Source organism: Alexandromys fortis, unplaced genomic scaffold (assembly GCF_014885135.2).
Source record: "Alexandromys fortis isolate MF-2015 unplaced genomic scaffold, M_Fortis_MF-2015_v1.1 scaffold_75, whole genome shotgun sequence".
In the NCBI taxonomy this organism is placed as follows: Eukaryota; Metazoa; Chordata; class Mammalia; order Rodentia; family Cricetidae; genus Alexandromys; species Alexandromys fortis.
The window spans coordinates 2253599-2277233 of NW_026067956.1; the positions used below are offsets into that span (position 1 = coordinate 2253599).

General features: G+C 45.4%; 1 protein-coding gene across 3 annotated transcripts in view; it reads left to right on the plus strand.

The window, feature by feature from the left end:
- The window catches only part of Msra (methionine sulfoxide reductase A), a 314205-nt gene that overhangs the window by 194627 nt on the left and 95943 nt on the right, over positions 1-23635 (plus strand). For all 3 annotated transcript variants that reach the window (XM_050152201.1, XM_050152200.1, XM_050152199.1), the window contains one exon: positions 7618-7722. In XM_050152201.1, the coding sequence (XP_050008158.1) occupies positions 7618-7722 (105 nt within the window). The remainder of the gene's footprint in view (positions 1-7617; positions 7723-23635) is intronic.

The window sequence follows — 23635 nt, forward strand, 5'->3', positions numbered from 1 at the left end:
AGGTTCACACCCAGCGTGTGCCATCAGGCTAGCTGTGGACAGTGTTGGCGTCTTCGTGGACTTCCATTTGGATGAGGTCTAAATGAGTGGTGGGAAAATTCAGTGCGTGTTTTCGTCTGATCCACGTGTGTTTATTCACGTTGTATCTTGTGCTCCGTCCCAGGGAGCCGCAGGGAAGATCGGCTGTTATTGTCTCTTCACTGTGTCCTGCAGGGGAGACTAGAACATGCTGGAGGACAGTGCGTGTGGAAGCATCGCCTGCAGAGAGCTGACCCTGTGGGGCGAAGGGTCCAGGAGGGACTGGCCATTGGGGTTTGGGAGGAATCATTTGAGCCCCTTCCGTATTCTGGGTTCTGAGTGCAGCCCTCCTCCTCACAGAGACCCTTTGAGTGACTTCGGGGTCACAACTCCACTGAGGTGCTAAGGAGCTAGGCCCTGAGCCAAGCTGATTCCATTGAATCCCAAGGGCTATGATCTCCGCTGTGTACCAGCTCTTCCTGTGGCCCCTGACTCTGTATGGCTCTGGAAAATGCTGGCTATCAAGAGGCATTGAGTCTACATTGCAACTTAGAGGCTCTGTGGATGGGGGATCTGGGATGAGGTGGCAAGGGGACCTGAATCCAGGAGGGTGTGGGAAACAAGGCTAGGATCACACCCATCCTGGAGGGCCCTAAGGCATGACCAGGGCTCCACATACCACTGCACAGAGGATTGGGGAGCATCATTGACTCCGCTAAATTCTTGGTTGTCTCCTTTGCTTGTGAGCTTAGCCTTGATTTTCCTAGCAGTATAAATGGGCATTGTAATACCCATCTTGGAAACCACCCAGAGCGCCGTGATACTACTGCAAGGCAGGCACAGATTCAGAAGCAGCAGGCAAGGCACAGGCAGGAAGTCCTGTCTTATTGACAGTAGTAGGTAGCTGGGGAATGGATGGCCATGAGCCTTTACCAATGACAAGGCCACAAGAGCTCCTCTGGGCAGGGAGCTCAAGCCTGGTTCCCCTTTCCCTGCCTGGATCCCTGCCTTTTCTGTGACTTTTGTCTTTGGGATGCCCTACCCTCCCTCACACTCACCCCTGCCTTCTCCAGTCATAAGGAACATGCCCTTCTGTGACTCTGACATTCCAAGATACATGGGACCTGACTTTGTGCCATCTACACTGTCTTCACATTCCCCACATCCCTGAGCCTTCTTAGCAGGACTTTGAGATCCAGTCTTTCTCACCTCATATATATTTGGGAAAGAGCTCTTGGTTTCTGTATCTTGTTTTTCTCCTCCAAAGAATGCGAATGGTAATATTGCCTTCCCTGAGGCATTGCGAGGGTCAGCCTGAGCCTTTCCTATCAAGAGCTTGGCACCTGTACTACCCGGCTATATTACCATTCCTACTGGAGAATATGAGGTCTCCGTTCTCCATCTGCTCCTCGCTCTCATCCCAGACCTTTACAAAGAGTTAGTGACCTCTGTTTCCCCTGTCTTCTCCTCTCCAACTTTTTACCTGGTTCTGCCTTCCTTTAAGGCTCTGAGCCTTAAATAACAATACCACACCGATACCATATATCATAACAATACCAAAGTGGCTATTATTGATAAAGTTGAAGTGGATGTATTCTGTGTTGTCATTTGTGATATGTTTATATAGCTCGCCCATTCGTGCAGCTGTTCCTTGCAAGGAAGCTGTCCGATTTAGCACGGGAGATGAGGCTCACATAGGACTTAGGAGTCAGGAGGGTAAGGCAGCAGATTGTGTGTCACTAGGCTAGTGGACAGTGTTGAACCTGCAAGGACCCCCTCTTATTGAAGACTGGGTGGTTATTAGGGAAAATTTAGTGCAGAACTAATCTTGAGTACAGTCCTGTGCAGCCAAAGCTATTAATGTTCCCACTTTGTAGATGATGAAGCCAAAGCTCAGAGGAAAAAAAGGAACTTCAGGAGACCGTATAGTTGCTAAATAGCCAAGAGGCTACCCAACTACCCAGCCTTCCAAGCTTCCAGAATCTGCTCAATCTGGCCATCCTTACCCAGAGACACCCCAATATCTCTTCCTAGGTGCTTTTTTTTCAGGGAGCAGTGGCCCATTACCCCGTCCTCTGAAGTCATGCACCTTCCTTTGGACCTGGAGGGCCAGGCAATGGAGCAAGATGCTCAGAAAGAGCACCTGGCCCTTCTCTTTCTTCCTCTCAAGATACTTTTGTCCAGCAGCGCAGACACCTGCCATGTCGCAGCAAACTGCTAACAAGCGTGTTTGCACATTGCTCCCATCATGCTATTTGCACGATGGAATGTGAAGACGCAGCTCGAAATATTTTTAAGATCTGGCCTTTTTATCTCAGAAGCACAAAACAGTGTTTGCAGTTTGGCCTCTGGAATGAAATTAGCTCAGTGCATTAGCTCGTTCCTGCCAAGCTGGGGCATGTCCGTAAAGCTCCTGAGTCCCTTGAATCCTTTTGATCATTTGCAGTGTGTATTTTTATGCAGGTTCTTTTGCTTTGGAGAAATAAAGTAAAGAAACGGAAAGGTGAGCTTGGCCGGGGCACCCTCTGGACTGTTTGCCAATGCAAATTGGGGCTTGAACTTAAATGATAGTTTCCTTTAAATGGCCAGGCTTCTTAAAGCCTCTTTACAAATAATGCTGGTGAAAATCATAGCTAGAGGTGTTTGCTAGGGAGAGAAAATCCTTTCCAGGCCAGCGAGATGACTCACAGGATGGAGCTTACTCTGCAAATGTGGTGACCTGAGTTTGATCCCTGGAACCCACATTTATATAGAAGGAGAGGACCAATGTCACAGAGTTGCCCTCTGGCCTCCACAGCTACTCTCCCCCTTCTACTAGTAAAATTAAAAAAAAATTCTTCCTAATCCCACATTGCTATCAGTCTGGGTACCCATTGCTACACAGGTGTGAATTTTCATATGGGTCACTGCTTGTGTACCATCTGCTCTCTCCTGGTGGCTTCTGGTTCCTCTGTTCTAAAATCTTTACTTGGGGTCATTGGATGCTCAAATAATTTACCTGCACTTAAAGCTTGGTGGGGGGTTTGGATCCCATTGCTTCTTAGCTGTGTGACTGTGTGAGAAAACTTGCAAAGAGACCTTAGCTTGCCCATCTGTAAAGGAAGCCGTGTCTTTCTTGCACCAGTAAACAGTAAGCAGTATCTGTATTCTGTGTTCATAGGAGCTAAACAGAAGAGGGAACTCAAGTGTCCATTGGTAGTTGAATGGGTAAGCAAAATATGGTTCATACATGCATGCGAACGTGTATACACACACACACACCATGGGATGGGACAAAAGGAAGGACATTCTAGCATATGTTGCAGCATGGATAGATCTGAGGACATTATGCCATGTGAAATAAGCCAGCCACAAAACATACACACATTTTTGTGCATATGATCACCACTGTTTTGGTGCATTCAAAATAGTAATATTTAATCAAATATGTCTGCACTTGTTACAGTTCTCCGCCATTGTAGGAGTGGAAGAGTAAATCTTGTGGGCATTTATGTATCTTCCCATTACCGGGGGATGCACTCGTGAGTTGGACTTCCTGCCTCACCTCATCGAGGCATGTGAACATCTTCCTGGCTCTTTACACAAACACGAGTGACCTTTTTAAAACAGCTTAGCCATCTTTGCCCTGTCGTGGGTCAACTGAAGTGGGCTTCACCGTTTCTTCAGCATCGCGGCACACTTTCCAGAGGTCATAAATAACAGATGGTACACTATCATTCCACTGTGCATTTATTGGCTTTCATTCAATCACTGAAAATATTGCACATGTCATGTCTTAAAGTGCAGTTGTTGCCTCCTATGTGAAGCACCTGCTTGCATCTCTGGCTTACATATGTCTTGTCGGGTTTCAATGCTTTTTTTAATACCAAAATATCTGTCAGGTTTACAACATATCATTACCATTTTTAACATTCAGAGAGCCTAAATGCTTTGTGTATGTGTGTGTGTGTGTGCGTGTGTGTGTATGTATGTGTGCGTGTGCGTATGCGTGTATGTGTGTATAAGATGTATTCATGTGGGTATGTGCACATATATGTGTGTGTGTGGTGGTCAGGGGTCAGCATCATGTTTCTTTCTCCATCACTCTTCACATTACTTTTTGAGTCAGGGTCTCTCCTGAGTCAGAATCTTATTGATTTGGCTAGGCTAATTGGCCAACAGGTTAGGAAGCCACCTGTCTGTACAACAAACACTCCAGATTTGTTACAGAGAAGAACCACTGTGCCAAGCTTCCTTATATGGGTGCTTGAGTTCCAAAACAAAACCCTTGTGTTTGTGAGGCAGGCACCGTACCACTAAGCCCTTCCCCCACCCTGGCCCCTTAATGTTTTTCATATTATCAAGTCACTGAATCACTGTAGTAGTTAAATCATTCATTTTGACATTTCAAATGATTAAATCAAATGTATCATAGACCAGACGTGTTTGCTATAATCACCGTTATTCATGCCGTATGGTCTAAGCTGCCCATGACTATTCCTTTTATATCTGTCAACATAAAGACTGGGAAAAGGTTCAGTGGTTTAAGTGCTTGCTGCAAGTGTGAGTTCATAGTTCAGATCCCTGAAACCGTGTATATGGTTGGTGTTGGCATGGTGTCTCACCTGTAATTCCAGTCCCTAAAGGTGGAGTCAGGGATCCCCAGCGAAGGCTGACTAGCAACGCTGACATTGGTCATCTCTGGGTTTGATTGTGAGATCCTGCCTCAGTGAACAAGGCAGAAGAGGGAGGGACCAGATGATTCCAGACATCATCCTCAGGCCTCAGCATGCGCACATATGGTTGCTCCACATCTGTACCACACACATGAAGACACACGGGCCACATGCACACAGAAAATGGGGAAAACAATAAACAAATAAATAATCTGCTTAGATACTAAATTTTATGACTATGGTATCTGAATAAAATTGTATGGATTAACTAGTAATAAATTTTAATATATTAACTACTAGTAGCTCATTGTAAAAAGAACACGATCGGCATTAAAGAAAAAGCTAAATTGGTCAGTTAACATAAAATTCAGTGTTTAGTAATAAGGAACCCACTCCAGCTGACGCAGAACCCTCTCCTCCAGCTATGGATGCTACAGATTAAAAAGACCATAATAGCGAGTGATACCGGCCGTCATGCTGCTCATGGGGAAGGAAAATGTGGTCGGCTTAACTGAGGAAGGGGTTTGGCACTGGGCACCAAGAAATGGTTCAATATTTCTAAGTGTTGATCCAGAAATTCCAGTTATTCAACTGTGACTTGAGATGCCTCTGAAGTGTGGGAAAATATTTACATTTGTGGCTTGACATAGGATTCCGTGTAGATGCCCAGCCATGGGGATGGGTGAGAAGGAACCGGACAGCCATCTGATGGAGTGTTATGTCGTGACTGTAAGTGCCGTGGGTGATTTGATTTCCTCCTTGTTACTTCTCTTACATTCCTTACATCTTCTTGAATTAATATTATTCTTGAACATCACTCCTCTAATAAAAAGAAATAAATTTACATATTAAAAAATTAGAGTGAACGAGAGACTTTATTCCTTTTCTGGGCTCAGGTTCCCCATGTTCACCTTGCTTGGTCTCCTTTGTCATAGTGAGTGGTCCCTGGATGCAGAGTTGGCAGGCACATGTGTTTAGGTTGTAGTGCCCATTTTCACTAGCTGTGTGGCCTTGGGTAGATCTAACCTATGTGGATCATGGCTGTCTGCTTTGTAAAATGGAGTTTCTGTCTATTTTGCTCTCAGAAAGAACTAAAGTGAGGAAGCTCACGTGCAAGTGAACCCTCTGACCTTCTGAGTCTTAAGTTCAGAGCTCCCCCCTCAGACTACCTCATAGTTGGTCATTTGCATGAAGTGCCATCAGAATTCAGTGTTAAGAATAGTCATGATTTATTACCAGAACAGTACAGGGCTCCAGATCAGTCAGAGATGCAAAGCACAGAGTCTGGATGCGTTCTGGAGACTTCTGAACTTTCTCCAGCAGAACTGGAATAAGTTAGTCTCCAGCATCTATGCACGACAGTGTACAAGGCATTGCTCAACTGCAAAACTCACCTGAGCCTTGGTGTCCCGGGATTTTATGCAGGCGCCGCCTTTCATGTCAGCATGATCAATGGAATGATTGCCAGTGTGGTTGGAGTCAGCCTCCAGGTTAACTAGTATAGCATGCCAACCAAAGGCCTCATGGTCGTTCTTTCTGCTTTAAGAAAGAACCGCCTTAAGACCATAGAGTAGAGTTCACCTCATTGTAAAGTTCATTGTGGACAGTCTCATTTCTGTTGGATATCTTACAGTTTATCTCCCAGGCACCAAGGGCAAAGACCAGACCTCTCTTTGGACAAGGCCAAATTCTTTACAATACATAAGGCGACAGAAGGGAGAGAGGGAGCAGGTTTGAATACAGAGATAGTGTTGTTTGGGGAGGCCGATTGTGCAGGGGTGTGAGACTGGACAATAGGAAGAACATGAACTTGACAGTTGTGAGAAGTATGCGGGCATGCATGTCCCTCCCATCCTGGAAGCTTCAGGGTTGCCCGTGAGAACAAACTCACTCACAGTGTACTCTGCAAAAGACATTTTCTAACATTGATCTTTACCACAGAGAGGAACTGGGCAGAGAAAATATGAACCTTCTTGATGCTTCTGTCTAACTCCACCCTCAGTGTTCAGAGCACAGCAGTTGTGTCTCACCACTAAACTAGTATATCTAATTGGGATGAGTTCTCAGTCTATTTCTGCAGGCTTTTCTCTCTGGAACTGTACTTTCAGCTGAGCCTGCTCCGCATAGCATAGGATGATGTAAAAAGAAATCAGCAAGTCCCTTTGGCCAAGTTTCCGGTCCTGAGTACTGGGTCAGACTGGTTCTAGACTTCATAAAAGTCAGATTAGAAAAGTGAAAATTCAGCTTGGGGACATGGCTCAGCAGTTAAGGCATGTGCTTTACATGTGTGAGGGCTGGAGTTCAGGTCCCCAAGCCCCCACATAAAATAAAAGTCAGGGTGAGAGCGGCAGCTCGCCTGTAATTCTAGCAGCAGAGAGATTGGAGGTCCTCAGAGCAACAGCAAGGAGACTAGCCATATTGTCAACCTGTAGGTCTGACTGAGAAGTGTGCCCCAGTGAATAAGGTAGAACAGTGACTCCTGACATCCACCTGCAGTCTTTATATGCACGCGCATACATGTGTATCCACCAGGAATGATTCCCGACATCTACCTGAAGTCTCCATATGCATGCCCACATATGTGTACCCACCAGGAATGATTCCCAACATCCGCCTGAAGTCTCCATATGCATACCCCCACACATGTACCTACACCTGAATAAATGCAGGGAGGAGAGAGGGAGAAAAATGAAAATGAAGTTTAGTTCTCATACGAAAGGATGCAGGAGAAGTCTTCATCCCAGGAACTCCAGGGGGATAACTGTGCCTTTATAACTGGGGACAGAGACTGGGATGAGCCCAGCAGCTGAAATCCAATTACACTTGTGCCCTTCCATCAGAGAGAAGAGTTCAGCCTCCATCTGCGGGGTCTTTTGAGCACCAACAGCTTGCAATGACTTGATGTTATCAGTAAAATTGGGTTGTATGTTCTGTCTCTCTCCAGAAAAAACCGGCCATGCAGAAGTCGTCCGGGTTGTGTACGAGCCAGAGCGCGTCAGCTTTGAGGAGCTGCTCAAGGTCTTCTGGGAGAATCACGACCCGACCCAAGGTAGAGTGATGAGTGAGCCAGTATTTAATTATCTTACTAATTACAGCTGGGATAATTAGTGTTTGAGCTGCATGGGAGAGATGAACCTTGAAATCACACAGGAGCTCAAGAATATGATTGCAGACATTTACTGACAGCACGGGGCGGGGGCACGCAGGGAGAAGAGGGGTGAGAGAATAAAGGCGCAGCCACAGCCAGCACCCCTCCCCCCTTTACAGCTGTCAGGGGTGGGAAAATTCCCACAGAGAAAGACGCCAGACAATGGAGATCCCTTCACCTTTGATTATTGCATTATCCTTCCTTAATGCAGCCTTTTGTCTAGAAAATTAAAGTGTCTTTCTAGTAACGCAAAGTTTTCCTGATTTATGGTCCCTTTGTTTTCTCAGAGTTTAGCCTTTCTCATCTTTTGACGTTATCAGGTTTGTTTTTTAAGAAACGTCTGTGGGTGATTACAGGAAGGAAAAAAATGAGTATAAAGGTGAAAGAACAGTATTCAGGAGTCTACAATGCTTGGGTTATTCAAACATTTCATTTGTCCTCCTTGGAATCTGTTGTGTGGGAATATTAATGTATTTTGACTACAAACAGTATCTGTTGACCAGAAACATTATTTGGATACGCTCGCACGCAGAAAGTCCCTCACTGGCTAACACTGTGGTAATAGCCACTAGTGAAGGATTTCTCCACTCCATGCTAGCCACCTTACCAGGGGTGGCTTAGATGGTGCCGCGCTGGGGGATGATAAGGCTTCTGAATTGGGACCTTGTACAAGTACCCTTTGTCCAGACGCTGTCTACCCACAGAAATGATTTTCCCTTTGGGTTTTCCGCGATGGGTTTGAGGAGTGGATATTTCCTTCCCAGACATATTTGTGCTTGTGGTACAATCTTAACATGGGCCCATCAGAGCAAGTTGGTAGGTTTTAAGTGCTGTGTGATGTGTTGAATGTGCACCCCAACATGCCTCACTAGAACTCGCCACTGCTAGGGTCATTTTTCCAAAGGTCAAAGATCAGAGTGAAGGCAAGCACAGCAGAGTGAGAGTCATAGTGGGACCAGGTAAGTTCACCAGCTAGATGATGGCTAAGATCTGGATAGAGCTATAATGACAACATCCGGTTTTCTCTGGTGGTGGGTCCTTAGTGGAAAAGAACTCAGATGTGGGGCAGTCGGCCAAGGCCTGCAGGGACAAGAGCACTGCTATTAGAAGGCTTGCTGTCACCACAGTTTGGATCACTGGGCTGCCCTAGCACACGAGGAAGGCTATCCCGACAGTGTGGACAGTAAGCTCTGACTGGTGCATGTATCTAAGAGCGCATGCTGGTAAGTCGCCCATCAGATGAGGCAGATACTCAGCCGTGTGTTTGGTAATGCCGAGAGTCAAGAGAGAATGCTGGAAGCTTTTAAACTGTCCAGGAGACCTGCATCAGGAATCCAGACAGCCTGAGGCCAAGGTCCCTGCAGGTTGGGTTTGTAGCCTGTCACTTGCCTGGCTTATACAATGTTCTGTCCCTGTAGGACTCCTGAGGGGCTCCTCGCTTCAGCAGCATCCCAGACAAGTCAGTGACACACTGACTTTTCTATCTTTGCCCCCTTTAATATCTTTCCCATTCCATCATGTCTTTATCAGCACAGTATATTGAGAGGGGCTGGCCCTTGAATGTCTGGGAGATGCTTCCCTGATGAAGACGATTCCCTTGAAGATTACCTAATCCCTTCCACACTTCCATTGCATTCGCCTCAACAGTCCTCGCTCAGTTGCCTCCTCTAGGTTGTGTTTGTTTGTGGCCTGTGTGACTCTATTAGTGTCATAATGAAGCATGAATGCCTGGGTGGCTTTAAAAGCAGGCATTTAGTTCCTCAGTTCTGGAGGCTCTTCACCCTGCAAGTTCAAGGCCAAGGGGTCAGCAGGTCTTATTTCTGCAGAGGCCTCTCTCCTTGGTGTGCGGATGGCTCTCTCCCCTCTGCCTGTTCTCTAGTTAGACTGTCAAATTTCTATGCCTTCAATCACGGAAATTCTAACTCACCCATCTGTCCAATTTCATCACTATACTTACCATATTAGGAACTGTTGGCTCTACCCATTTGACTTATAAATCAGAGGTCCTAGTCATGTGGTTCATAGTCTCACTGTTGATTAAGATATGAAAGGGAGGGTCACTAAAGTGCTTCTTCAAGACTTGGTGGCTTGATTAGGGGTTTTCTCAGTAATTCAGAATCAGTATCTAGGCTTTGGGGTCTGTAGCTGGAAACCATATGGGACTCTCCTGTCACCATCTCAACTGCTGTGGAAGCGATTGTCCATTCAGGACCTGTGTGTCCTCTGTCAGGCATGCCTTTCAGCGATGCTGAATTGCAAGTGGTCCAAATAGGTAGGAAGACCCAGCCCCCAGAACAGAGGGACGTTTCTCGTAAGAAAATTGTCAGAACCCAGTGGACAAAGATCATAGGAGCACTCAGGCAAGTGTCTGTAAGACTGCACACCAGAAAAGAAGAAGCCAAAACACAAATTCAGAAGGGCCCTGGACCATATTCCCAGAGACCCCCCCCCCAAGCATCAAAACTTGTGGTCATGTGTAGTTTTTCCAAAGGTCAGATTTGAAGTCCATTGCCTGAAGGGTAGGCAGCTGGAAAGAGTTAGCCTGGGAACGAACTTGGCCTCCCATCCTCATCACGTTCCCCGGGGAAAGGGCTGTGCAGAGAGAGCTGCTCTGGGTGCGAGTGAGGGAAGCGGAGGCATGGAAGGTACCTCGTGCAGAATGGGAACTCTCAGGAAAGAGCAGTATGTGCGTGTGGGCAATTTTGAGCTGTGAAGCAAGAGCTCCCTCAAGTTTCTTTTCCAGAAACAAGAATAAGCAATTCCTAAAGCCATCCAAGGAATGTTCCAGCCTGCATGAGACTGCTTATTGGCGAAGAGACCGACAATGTTGAAGAAGTTGAGAAGGACTACCTGGCCTTTGATGCGAAGATACACCCAGAAAGCATGCACATCTCCCCAAAAACACAACTCCAGAGACACAGATCATAAATAGCGTCTTGGAAGATTTTAGAGCCTTCTTGATACGGTTGTTAAGGGTCTAAATGGGCCACTCACAGTTTTGGATTAGAGTTTAATGTGTTTGTAGCGAAAGTAGAACCCTTGGATGATATTCGCAAGTGTGGGGATCTTTGCTAATGTCAAGGGTTCTCCGCCACAGAAGAAGCAGCAGTAATTAAAGCTTAAAATCTCTTAGCCAGTAAGTCAGATCCTTGGGACTGAGAAGAAACAGAAGCCCTGTGTGTTCTTCTGTGCTTCAAGGAGCTGAGGTAGAACAGAACCCAGACATGGCTACCACTCAGAAGAGAACAAAGCTGGCAAGAAATGGAAGATTCTGGTGTTTTAGATAGTGTTTGAGAACTGGGGAGATAATAGTCAGTAGAGTTCTTGCCATACATACACGCGGTCAAGAGTTGGGAGAGTCCAGAGCCCAGGTCAAAAGCCTGATAGGATGTCAGCTGCCTGTAATTCCAGAGCTGGGGAAGTAGAGACAGAAAGGGGGTCACTGGCTTGTCAACCTAACTGAATTGATGAGCTCCCGGTTCAATGAGAAACCCTGACTCAAAAAATGAAGTGGACAGTGATGAAGGAGTACAACTGCTTTCAACCTCTGGCTGCCTGCGTGCGTGTGCACGTGCACGCACGCACGCGAACACATACACATACACACACACACACACACACACACACACACACACACCAGATGAGGCCAGAGACCTATCCTTCCACAGCCACTGTGAGCCAGTCCCAAGAGATTGTCACTCAGTGGTTCAGCTTCAAGTGGAGTCACTGACCAGATAACCTCAGCTTACTTTTGGCCCGGGGCGGGGGGAGGGGGGAATCTTTTACCTCATCGACCACTTAACCATGAAACCTGTACCTTTGCCCACGTCTTCAAGTTTAGGGCCATGAATCCTATGCTTGCTTTCTGTCTTTAACCACAGAGCAGATATAACTATAGATGTCTAAGTATGGAGTAGACTGGACCTGTTTATGACCACTAACTTGGTCGTCCCCTAACTGCTGAGACTCCCTAAGGAATGTGGAAGAGACTGAGATTGAAGAAATTCTCGTTCTGACCACAGTTTAGACCTCTGCTGCCTTGAGATGTTGGTCAGGACACCCAATTCTCTGTATTTCTTATCTGCTAAAGATATGGCCTAGCCTCCTGGAGTGTCTGGCATAAGGGTTAAATAGATTAGCATGAAGACCTCAAGGTACCAACACAATGCCAAGTGGTGCTAGATCTTTCTCAAAACCACTGAATTTCACCAGAGTTTGAAGTTTGTGGTTTTATCTGCATTGCCCTCACCTGCTAGAAGTTGGATTTTATATTCACACAGATTCTCTTGCCCCTCGTGTGACTGGGAAGAGTTCAGAATTGCTTGTGTTTTGGTTCCATAATATTGTTGATGCAGACAGTGGCAGCACACTGACGAACCTCACTCACAGGTTCCTGAATTTTGCTGCTGAGACGGGAATGAAAAGATCTGGGTCAGGTCCTAGCCTCTCATGCCTAGTCTACCTCCTTACATCCAGTGTGCATACACAGTTCAGTATTGGCATTCCTGCCTAGTGCACAGAGTACAGACCACGGACCTTGGGCCAAGCCACGATCTACAGCACCCAGATTCCAGCTCATAAACCTGACTTCTCAGTCACAAGCTATTTCATCTCTTCTGCCTGGGGTCAGGGACCTCCACAGTTATTAAGGACCTTTTAGGGGCTAGCCTCAGCAATGAGTGTTTTATATTTTTGACCTCACTTCATCTTGTCTGTAATCCTCATTTAATGGGAAAGGAGAGGCAAGGTTCTTAAGGCCCCAGAAGCTTGCCCAGTATGGGTGGGCCCCATGATTGCTGGAGCTCAGTCTGTTTTCTTTCCCTAGCACCAGAGGGGTGCAAACCTCCTGCACAGGAGTGCCTGGTCCTATTGTGAATGTGCTGATGGGTACCTTGTGGTAACGGTTCTGGTTCGAATGTCCTTTTTCTTTTTGAAGTGGGTGCAATACATTCTACTGCTATGAGTTTAATTCTACTCTCCAGTGAGAGCCGTATATCTAACCATCACAAGCCTCTGGGGAATGGGAATGCCCACCACGAGGATGCATCTCATGGCCACTAGGCCAGGCCAAGCCAGCCTGCTGTGACATTGCAGGTCTCATGGTAGCTCTAAGCCAAGAACAACTTCTCGGTAATCCTTTGGGAGCCATGGCCTGTTCACAGCAGCCAGCCATTGGCCCAATATCTATTTCTCCACTTGGATAGTATTATAATTTTATCTGAATGTGCACCTATTAATAAAGATTTATACTTTGGGGCTGGAGAGATGGCTCAGCAATTAAGAACACCAGTGTTCTTGCAGAGAACCCAGGTCCAATTCCCAGCATGGACATGGTGGCTCACAAGTGTCCATAACTCCAGCTCCAGGGTATCCAGTGCCCTCTTCTGACCTAAGCAGGCTCCAGGCATGCACCTGGTACACAAGCATAAGTCATAAACAGAAAAATGAGATAAATCTTTAAAAAGACTCAAACCTTCATATTCCTTAGAGTAAAGTATGGCATGTATTGGAAGGTTGACTATTGAGGCATTAGTGGGTATATCAGGGTCAAGTTCCAGGCTCCTCTGGTGCCCATTTAGCAAGGATGTTTAGTATCTCAGCATCACTTTCTCCTCCTCCTCTTCACCCTTATCCCTGTGTGGGTGCAGAGCACCACATTGTTTCTGTCCTCTTTTTTCTTCTTCCTCCCTCAAGCATATAGTAGGAAGCCATCATGGTCCACAGGGATGGCAGAGCGGACGGACAGTCGTATCAAGTCACCAGCCCAGTGTGAGCTTTCCAGGCAAGAACTGATTTGATTGACCTACTGCTACTTTGGTTCACATTGGGCCTCCTTCCGTTCTCTTCTGCAGTAGCCTGTCCCGTATTCTCGCTAGCACAGCTCTAACAATGAACTGATAGTGAGCTCCCATCAGCCCTCCAAAATTTTAATTAAGATGCTCTACGATAAAACATCACAATGTGAATGAGGATTCAGGGTGGTGATGCCATCTGTAGCTTTGACCCTGGCCCAGCCAGGTACCAGCCATGTGGACATATATTATTGCTCTCTTTTTCCTTGACCACACTCAAGAATCCCTTTTATTGGTTCTTAATCTTGTTAATAGAAGAATTTAAAAGCAGAGTCAGAAGAAAGTTTGAGGACTGTCTTAGGGTGTGAAAGGAAACCAGCAGGACAAGCAAGCTGTAAGTCCCAGTAGCTACCAGGAGAGATGGAAAAGAAAAGAAAGTGTAGCAAACTTCTTGTTGGGCTTTCTTTTGGGACTGCCAGGCTATAAAATAATAATAATAATAATATCTTGTGGGACTTCCATGCTCTAATAATAACAACAACAACAACTATTGTTAGTAGTTATGAAAACTTGGGCCTTAGATCAGGCTTGTTTCCAACTAGCTCTTTGAACTTAAATCAACCTGGTTTTATTAGTCCACCTTCTGTCACATGACTTTTTACCCTCTCCTTCATTCTGAATATCCAACTTCCTCTGTGTTTCACTGGCATCTCTGCCTCTTTTCTTCCCAGAGTTCCTCTCTCTCCCTGAAAATCTCTCCTCTTCATCAGATTTCTATTAAACCCATCACAACAGCACATATTCACACAGTGTAAACGGATATCCTGCAGTAAGAAGGCCATGCGTTTGGAGACAGGGTCCAAAAAATCTGGTGCCTTCAGCAATGGATGTCAGTAAGCGGCTGCACAGCAGGAATAGAGCTCCGGAGAACGAGTGAAAAAAACCCAATCAGGAAGCCCATACTTGGGCTTTAGACCAGTGTCACAAAATCAAACAAAAAAGAAAGAAAAGTAAAAATTAAAAGAAAGAGAATGAAAGAAAGAGGAAGGAAGGGAGGGAGGGAGGGAGGGAGAAAGAAAGAAGAAAGAGGAAGGAAGGAAAAAAAGAAAAAAGTAGAAGGAAAAAGTTATACTTTTGAGTTAGAATCAGAAGACAGGCTCAGCACTGCTGCATGGATGATGCTCTGCAAGTCGCTGCATAAGGGGAAAGGCTTCTGGGAAATGTAGCATGTTATCTCATTAAGGGCATAATTATTCCTCCCATCTCCTTAGCATGTCTTCATGGTGAATCAGCCTTCCTGAGTGGTGTTATGGCCAGCTGATTGACAGGTCAGGTTGGATTAACCCTTAAGAAGGCAGCAATAATATGTGACATTCTAACTTGTGGAGCATGTCACAATGGCATGTCATGCAGAGTCAGAGGTAGAACTCCTATTCCATTCTTTTGACTTGGAAGAAGTAACTGTTATTCAACAAAGCCCTTGGGATGTGATAATAGGTATATTAGTGTATTACTTGTGAGCTATTATTTATAGATAATTTACATTGGTATAGATTCTTGTATATTCAAATTCAAATTATATTTGTTTTATTGAATATGCTCCTATTTCTGTTTACAATATTTGTGCACCTATGCAAAGTTATTTTGTCACATTGTATGCATGCATGTTTCTACCTCTGCTTAAGACATTTTGTATATTGATACAATTTTAGGATATGTTTATCATATTGCACTATACATTTCTATCTCTAATCAAGATACTTATATATATTGTTTATACATTGAGGTCATTGTCCTCATTTGCATCACATTTGTTTAAAAATTGTTTTTTTTAACATGAAGCCTTAGTATTTTAGCTGTAAGTATTAAGAATTATAGGTCAATAGTCATCCATGTTTGTCATACCTATAGTTAGAGTAGTCAGGTTCTTTAGATGCATAGAGACTGTATTCTGCATAGATAGGTAATCTTCAAACACTTTAAAAAACTGTAGAATATGGCATTTAAATGACTTAGGATTCTGTTGACATGAGACATGATTGCACCTGGCAGCATCAATCTATTCCCAAGAGAATGTTGGGTATCAAAGTAACTCCACTTGGAGCTTGTTTTCTTCTTGGCAAAACTGGCCTTTGGGCAAAGAACTGCCATTACCTCAACTACTGAGAAAATACATGTTGTCCAAACTGGACAAGCAGGATGCAAGCAAAAAGACTGATAAACCTTGCCAAGACAGAGTAAGCCGGTTTTCCAAATTTTCCTGCCTCTGAAATGGTCTGTCAGATACTCTAGGCCTTAGCCAAAGTTGGTTGCCCCAACATTGCAAATGAGAATTTGGGCGATTGCCCAGGTAGCCAATTGTCCCTGTCATTTCTTGCACCTTTTGGAAGTTACTTGATTGCACTTCCTGTTCACTCAGGTAATATTTCCCTTCTCAGGTCTTTCATGGGGTTGAAGACTAGATAGTCATAGTTATTGTTCTCTCATGACTTAGCCAAGCCATTTTTAATATAAGACTTAGATGCTTTAGGGTAGGGTAACTATTAAAACATTTAGCATATGTTTCTTGTTTGATGTTGCTCATGCTGGTTGTAATTCTATTTTTTATGTATATCTTTGCCTCTTTTTCCCTGGACAATACTTGATATTTGTTCTTGTTGTATATAGTTTTGTATTAGGTTTAGAACTCTCTTATTTAAATAAAGGGGGAGGTATTATGGGAAATCTTTCAGCCACTAGCCTTTAAGATACCAGCCCATTTGGGGGCATGGTCTCATGTATTATAAGTGCAGACAGAAAGTGTATGCAGTCATTGTTTATGCTGGATTCAGTTCCAGTTCTCAGCACATGCAGCACCAGTGCTCAACCTGCCACATGCAGTGGCTCATCTCTAGGTTGCCTGGAACTCCTAACACAGTATGAGAGCTGTGCAGATAGCTGGAGTGCTGAGGGAATCCTGACAAGAGAGACATGTGCATGTGTTCCATGTTTTCATGTTTCCCCTGTTTCCTCCACTCCACTGTCCATTCCAAGCCCACATAGCCCACAGATGTAGATAGACCACAGTGGTTGCAGCTTCCACTGCCTGGGGAAGAGTTGGAACATGAGCCCTGTCTGTCCTGCTCTTTCACGAAGTCCAGCATTTCCATCCATACTTTGTTTATCTAGCCACCCTTCTCCCTTGCTTCTGCTCCAATTACTCCTGGCAGCTTCCTAGTCTTTGTCCATATACTTTTAAAACTCTCAATCAACTCCTCCTCCTTACCCTTCCTGCCCCACCTCACATCTGACGGCAAGATTCTAGATCCCCTCTGGAACTATGGCTGGACTGGCCAACCAGCTATCATCCATGCAGGGTTCCTTAGTTTGTGAATAGGTCTGGAAAATCCTGAGGACTCATGTGTATGTTTGTGTGTTTGTTTGTGTGTGTGTGTTTGTATTAGGGGCGCACAATTGTATGTGGTATGTATTTGTGTGTGTGCACATATATCCATGTGGATGCAGGTAAACTTGTGGAGGCCAGAAGTCTATAACAGGTGTCCTGTCCATGGCTTTCTAATTTGTTTCTTGAGGTGGGGTCTCTAGACTCAGTATTCACTGTTTAGCTGGCCTGGCTGACCAGGGAGTTCTGGGATTCTACTTATCTCAGCCTCCACCCCCAGCACAAGACTTAAAGACATGCACCAGCACACCATCTCACCAGACCTCCAAGGATGCCACCTCCCTAGACAGTTCCCTCTGGCCTGCATGTCCCCCTCACACACGCTCTCCATGAAACATCACTCTAGGCATTTTAGTGTGGCTGCCCCATAGCCTCTCTCCAGGTGCTCCCCCTCTCCAGGAAGAGCAGCCAGGGTCTCCCCCATGAACCCTCCCATGCTGTCTACTGGGAAACATTAATTGCAGGGAGAAAAAAAATCCCATTTTCCTCCTGTTTCCCATCAAGTGGGCAATTAAGTGCTGGTGTCCATATATTTGAACTTGCCAAATTAATATCTGAACTTTATTGTGCTGACCCTTTTAAGTTAGTGGGTTTTTTTTTTAATAAGTCACCAGTTTTGAAGGACTATCCTTTTTTTAGAGCATGTAAAAGAAATCTATCATCTGCAAATAATTAGACAGTGGGAATTATATTGTATTGCTAATGAGCAGATGTGCATGCTTGTAGTGGGGGAACAGCTGCACACACACAAAATGCAAAAGTGGCTCAAACCCAGCATTATGAATTCTGCAAGGGCCTTCAGTCTTTTAAGAATCTCAGGGAACAGAGAAAAAGGGGACAAAGAACCTAGTATTTTTTCTTTATTAATTGTTTTCTCGAGTGTGCTTACCCTGCACAGCATCGTCATACATGTGCACAATATCCCTGATGTTTGCACTCTCAAATGTCTCTTTCATAGCATGCTCGTATGGAACAGGCTGGCTCTGCCTTTTCGGTGCTGTTCGGATCTGATAACTCCAAGTGGATTGAAGGGCGCTTGGTGGGTACCATCTTTATGCCGGCCACGGGCTTGAAAGCTTGTATGGAAAACCTCATTTGATGCTTAAAAGCACGCATGAAAGTTAGACCCATTCTGCAGATGGGCAGACTGCAGTTGAACAGACTGCCCCAGTGAGGCAAGAGGATTCGGCTGGCGCCTGCTAGTGTATTACCGTTATGTGACAAGGATGGAATTTGTCCTCCAGGGCTCAGTTCCAAGTCTGGTGTTCCTCCTCTGGTAAGACACAGGACTCCACATTGTTAAGTGATGCTTTCAAAGAGCAGGAGGCATGACCCACGGTAACTGGAAACAGCTGCACACTTGCCAGTGGCTGTGGCTCCTGCGGCGCCTGTTACAATTTCATACATGCTGTTAAGGATTAGCCAGAGGAAGATAATTGGGCTTTTGGAAACATTCAGAGGAATCGCACACGTTTTACATCATCATTTAGAATCTGAAAAATTTGCACTTCGGCAATAAAATATGAAGTCAGAAGAACTATTACACTTCATTTGATGTCCTAAATTAGGTAAGGGGAGGATCAGAGTTGATAGCGTTAGCAGGAACTGCAGTTTCTCAGCCTCAGTAATGGCAGGCTGGGCCATTCAGTTCAGCTCACATACTGAAAACTACTTAAGGTGTTGGGTAACATATTTAAAACATGCTGCAAACATGACAAGCCACAGCCAACAAGTTGAGAGGAGTGACCAGATTACGATGAAAGGAAACAGGAAGGGAGACAGCGGAAGAGGACTGGAGACACCCATATTCTGAGAGAGTTCTCTAACCCTATAAATGTGGGTTTGGAGGTCCTTACTAAGACGTGGAAGGTATGAGCAGCTCAGGGCCCTTAACTTGTTGGACACATATGAAGCACCTGGAAGTGGCCCGTCTTCTCGGTCATACACAGAACACACACAAGGCCAGATAAAGACGAACGTTGCTAAAGGGTGTAAGAATTCTCTTACCATTGTATCACTCTCCTAGAAATCAGTAGCAGTGAGTTATCCAGAAAAATCCTCCTATGTTAAGAAGAAAATTTAATTTCGAACTATCTTAGCATTGTAGCTTACATGAGAAATGTCCCGCCCCACCTCCACTCCTGTCTGAACACTTGATCCCTAGCAGCTGGCCGTTTTGAGGCTGTGGAGCCTTCAGGAGGTGGGGACTAGCAGGAGGAGTGACTCACCGTGGGGTGGGCTTCAGGCTTCTTGTCCTGTCCTTCCTGATCTACAATGAGGTAAGCAACAGATATGGAAAGTTCTGCCACCATGTCCTTCTCCACTTCGAGGGACTATGTCTCCTCAAACCACAAGCCAAAATAAATCCTTCTAAAGTTGCTTCTTGTGCTGATGAGGAAAATCAGAAGCATATTTAGTTATTAAGGAAAAATCATGAATGGTTAGAAAATATTTTAATTAGGTATGATTCAGATACTATATATCCAAGTTCAGAGGGCATGAATAAACACCTTACACCCATCTGTAAGAAGAAAGAAGATTATCCGTCTCAAAAAACAAGAAACCAACCATAAGATAATCTCAAAGAGTAGGAAAGAAAGAACCAAGATCATAAACCAATGACATGGAGCTCAAACCAGCAGCGGTGATGACCATGAGAGTCAGGACTTTCCAAATGCATGTGCTGGAAAAAATGATAGTAAAGTCAGTCATTAAAAACAAAACAAAAAAACAAGACAGAAATTTCCTAGTATGAAGGGAAACAAATGAATCTCACTGCAGACACTGGAGATACTGCCAAACTTGGAGGACACTTGAGAAGAAAGTTACATTGAAAACAAACCCCTTAAAAAGTAGAGCCCAATAGATCTATCCTCATTTCTTATCTGTCTTGTGGTGGCATGGGCAGGGGAAAGATGCTCTCTCTGCCCATCAATGCCTAAACTAAGTGGGAGAACTGGCCCTGAGGTCACAAGAGCAGGAGAGCTGTCCCTGCCCCCACACCCCACCAGCTGTAACACTCTGAGAGCAGGCCCTGAACCGTACCTGGGCAACACAGTAGAGCCAACACTGTTGTTGGAGGTGTGGGAGAGTGAGCCCTGAAGTAGTGATCACCAGAGACCTAGCCCCACCCTTCATCTGCCATAGGACTACACAGGTTGTGGCGAGATGCTCTTCTGCTCCTCCCCATCATTGCCCGAGGCAGATGGAACAGCTGGCCCTGTGGTCACAGGAGTGGGAGAGCTGCCCCTGACACCCACCAGCCACAACACTCAGGAGAACAGGCACGCACCTCACCAGGGCAGCACAATAGAGCCAACCCTGTTAGCAGAGGTGTGGACGAGCCAGCTCCCAAGCGGAGACAGCTCTCCCATGTTTACAGCTTCGGGGCTGGCTCCCCATACCTTTACTGCTTATTGTCAGAGGTGCGGGTGATCCAGCTCTGATGTCGCAAGGAAGGGAGAGTTGTCCCCATTACTCATCTGACATGTGGCGACACAGGCGGAGGAGAGATGCTCCCCCCCCCACACCCCATTCAAGGCCTGAGCCTGGTGGAGGAGGTGGTCCTGGGGTCATAAGAGAAGGAGAGCTGTCCCTACTCCTCACCAGCAGCACCACCAATGACCCCTGCACCTTGCCTGGGCAACACGGTAGAGCCGCCCCTGATGGTGTAGGTGGGGGAGAGCTGGCAAGCTAATCAACTCTGCACTGCCCAGGCCCAGAACCAGGGGCATGAGTTGGCCCACTCCAACATCCACCCCATCAGTGCTCTACTAGAGCACATGAAGGGGCCGGTCCTGCAGACCCAAAGCTATAGGATCTCCACAACACAGGGCAACAACAGGATATCCAAGAGGAGTCTCAGTGAGGGCCCAGCATCAATAGTGTAGCAGAAACCAGAGGCTGAGAACCGGACCGATGACTCCTTGCAGTGAACACTTGCATAGAAAGATGTATGGATGACGGGATTTACCGCATGACTCGCTGTCTCACACTGTAGCTTCCATGACGAGGTTTTTAGTTTTTCCCTTTTCTTCCTTTTTTTTTTCTCTTAAAATTTCTTTTATTGGGAGGGATTGCAAGGGCAGAGGCAGATGTGAAGGAATTGCGAAATGAATGGGATCAAGATGCACGATCTGAAAGACACAAAGAATAAATAAAGAAAAAGTTTTAGTGAAATGAACCCAACAAGGTGAAGTGAGCCTGGTATCACTAAAGAAATTGAATCTGTGATTGGGCGCTTCAGTGAGTTTTATCAACCTATAAGAGAGAAATAGTTGCTGTCTTAGATGTCTGTCTTCCCGGGGCTGAGGAGAACAGAAGCCTGTTCCATGCCTCCACATAATCTTGATACCCAAGTCTGAGCACATGAGAAAACAAAATCGCAGGACAATCTTACCTAGGAAGATGTATACAGACATCCCCAGCCGACTGTTGGCGGACTGAAATCAGCGACATCTTGGAGACTATGCTTGTGACCAAGTGAATTCCACGGCACAGGGTTTAGCCAAGTGTTAACCAGTTTCAGTGTTAACCGAGAAAACTGGCAGATTAAAAGAAAGCCGTGACTACCAGAGTCGAGGCAACAGGGTATTCATTGTAAGTTTACGTTCATAAGCGACAAAGCGGGAAAGGATCTGTGCAGACAGAGGCCTACTGTGCACACGTATGCAACTTAACAGTGAACTGTTTGAGAGTGCAGCATGCTAGAGCCACCACTGTGGATTTTCTTCTTGCCGTTTCTTTGTATTGGTTTGTATTTAGTCTCACTCTGTAGCCCAGGCCAGCCTGGGACTCATTATCATAGAGCCCAAGTGGGCTTTGAACTCACAAGTCCTGCGATTAGAGCTGCGAGCCACCAGCCCTGGTTCTATAACAACCTCTAATCTGCCTTGGACTAGGGTGGGTGGGGCTCCTCGTTCAGACTTAAGTCAAGGAGAGAATGACTGAGAGATGCTCACTTCTCCCCAGCTCTCTAGGAATGTGGCAGAAATGGCACCTTCCCATCTTAGCTCCTAAAACTCCTGCCTGACCTTTGAGCTCCGAACATAAGCGACCCAAGGAAGCAACGTACTGAAGATAATCAGCTCCCACCAGCCTAGACCCCCAGGCCCCCGGAAGCAGGAAGAGTCAGCAGCAACCCTTTCTAACAAGTGCGCTTTGCCTGAGCAAGAAATAAACTATTAGGTTCAGTCACGAGAATTTCACAAAGAGGTTCCTTGAAGAGTAGTGCCATTAATAAATCTCTAATAGCGTTCACTTAGCCGCGGGACAGCCGGAAGACCCAGTAACTGGCTTGTGACCGTGTTATTGCTCTTAGACTATTCGTAAACTTAATAGGAACCCAGTGCCTCCCCTACAGTTCTGCAGCCGTGATGTTGCTGTCCTTTCTCTCCTCCCTCCTCCTCTTCCCCCTGCCCCTGATTCAGACTCGGGAAAGAAAAGATTTGCAGTATTTATAAAAGCAAGTGTTTTCTTATGTAACAACAAGAACACAGGGAACGTTTTCTTCTGTGTGTCCTGAGTCATTGTAAAACAGCACCTGTTAGGTTGCTTTGAGCTTGATGCAGGCACACGTAAACAGATGGTGCACGAGAGAGGCGTAAGCAGAGGGCGTGTCTGAGCGCAGAGGCAACGGATGGCGCCATTGCTGCTCCCAAACACTGGGGAGGGGACTCTTTCATAAACAGAGATGCTTTTCTTACCGGAGAAAACTGAGTTGATTTTCTGCCTCATGCCACACACAAAAAGCAATTTCTTGTGCATGTAAGACCTAAATGCCAAAGGTAAGATATGCAGACCTTCAGATGAATGACATCATTGTGATGTGAGGGTCTGGAAGTATTTCCTATACAAGACACTAAAAACAATAACCATAAAGGCAAATAAGTTTGATAAGTTCAACTACCTCAGAATTCTGGCTTATAAAACATTGCAGGGGCTGGAGAAATGACTCAGCAGTTAAGAGGACCCAGGATCAGTTCTCAGTACACCGTGATGGCTTACAACCACCTGTAACTCTAGTTGCAGAGAATCTATACCTTCCTCTGGCCACTGAAGACACCAGGCAGATACCGGGTATGCATGCATACATGAAGGCAAACACTCCTGCACATACATTGAATACAAATAAAAATTAAACAAACCAAACCATTGTAAAGAAAATGCCCGTTTTCTTTAATGAGAATATATCTGATAATGGGTTTCTATCCAGAGTTTTTATTTTTTTTAATTTTTTTTCCTTCAACAATCTCTTTTATTTTTTCATTGTATCGACAATTTTCCCTTTTTTGAAATTAGAATATAACATTGTCTCAGTGTGTGGGTGCACCCCTCGCAGTCCTGAGTTCCTTGCTCGTGCTCTCTCTCCTTCTGCTCCTGATTTTAGTCTGCTTTCTTATAGAACCCAGGGCTACCACCCACTACAGACTGGGTCCTCTTTAATAAATCACTAGTTAAAAAAGTGCCCCATGGAGTTGCCTACAGCTGGCTTTTATGGAGGCATTTTCTGTTTTTTTTTTTAATTTATTTATTTCTTTATTAATTAATTAAAGATTTCTGTCTCTTCCCCACCGCCGCC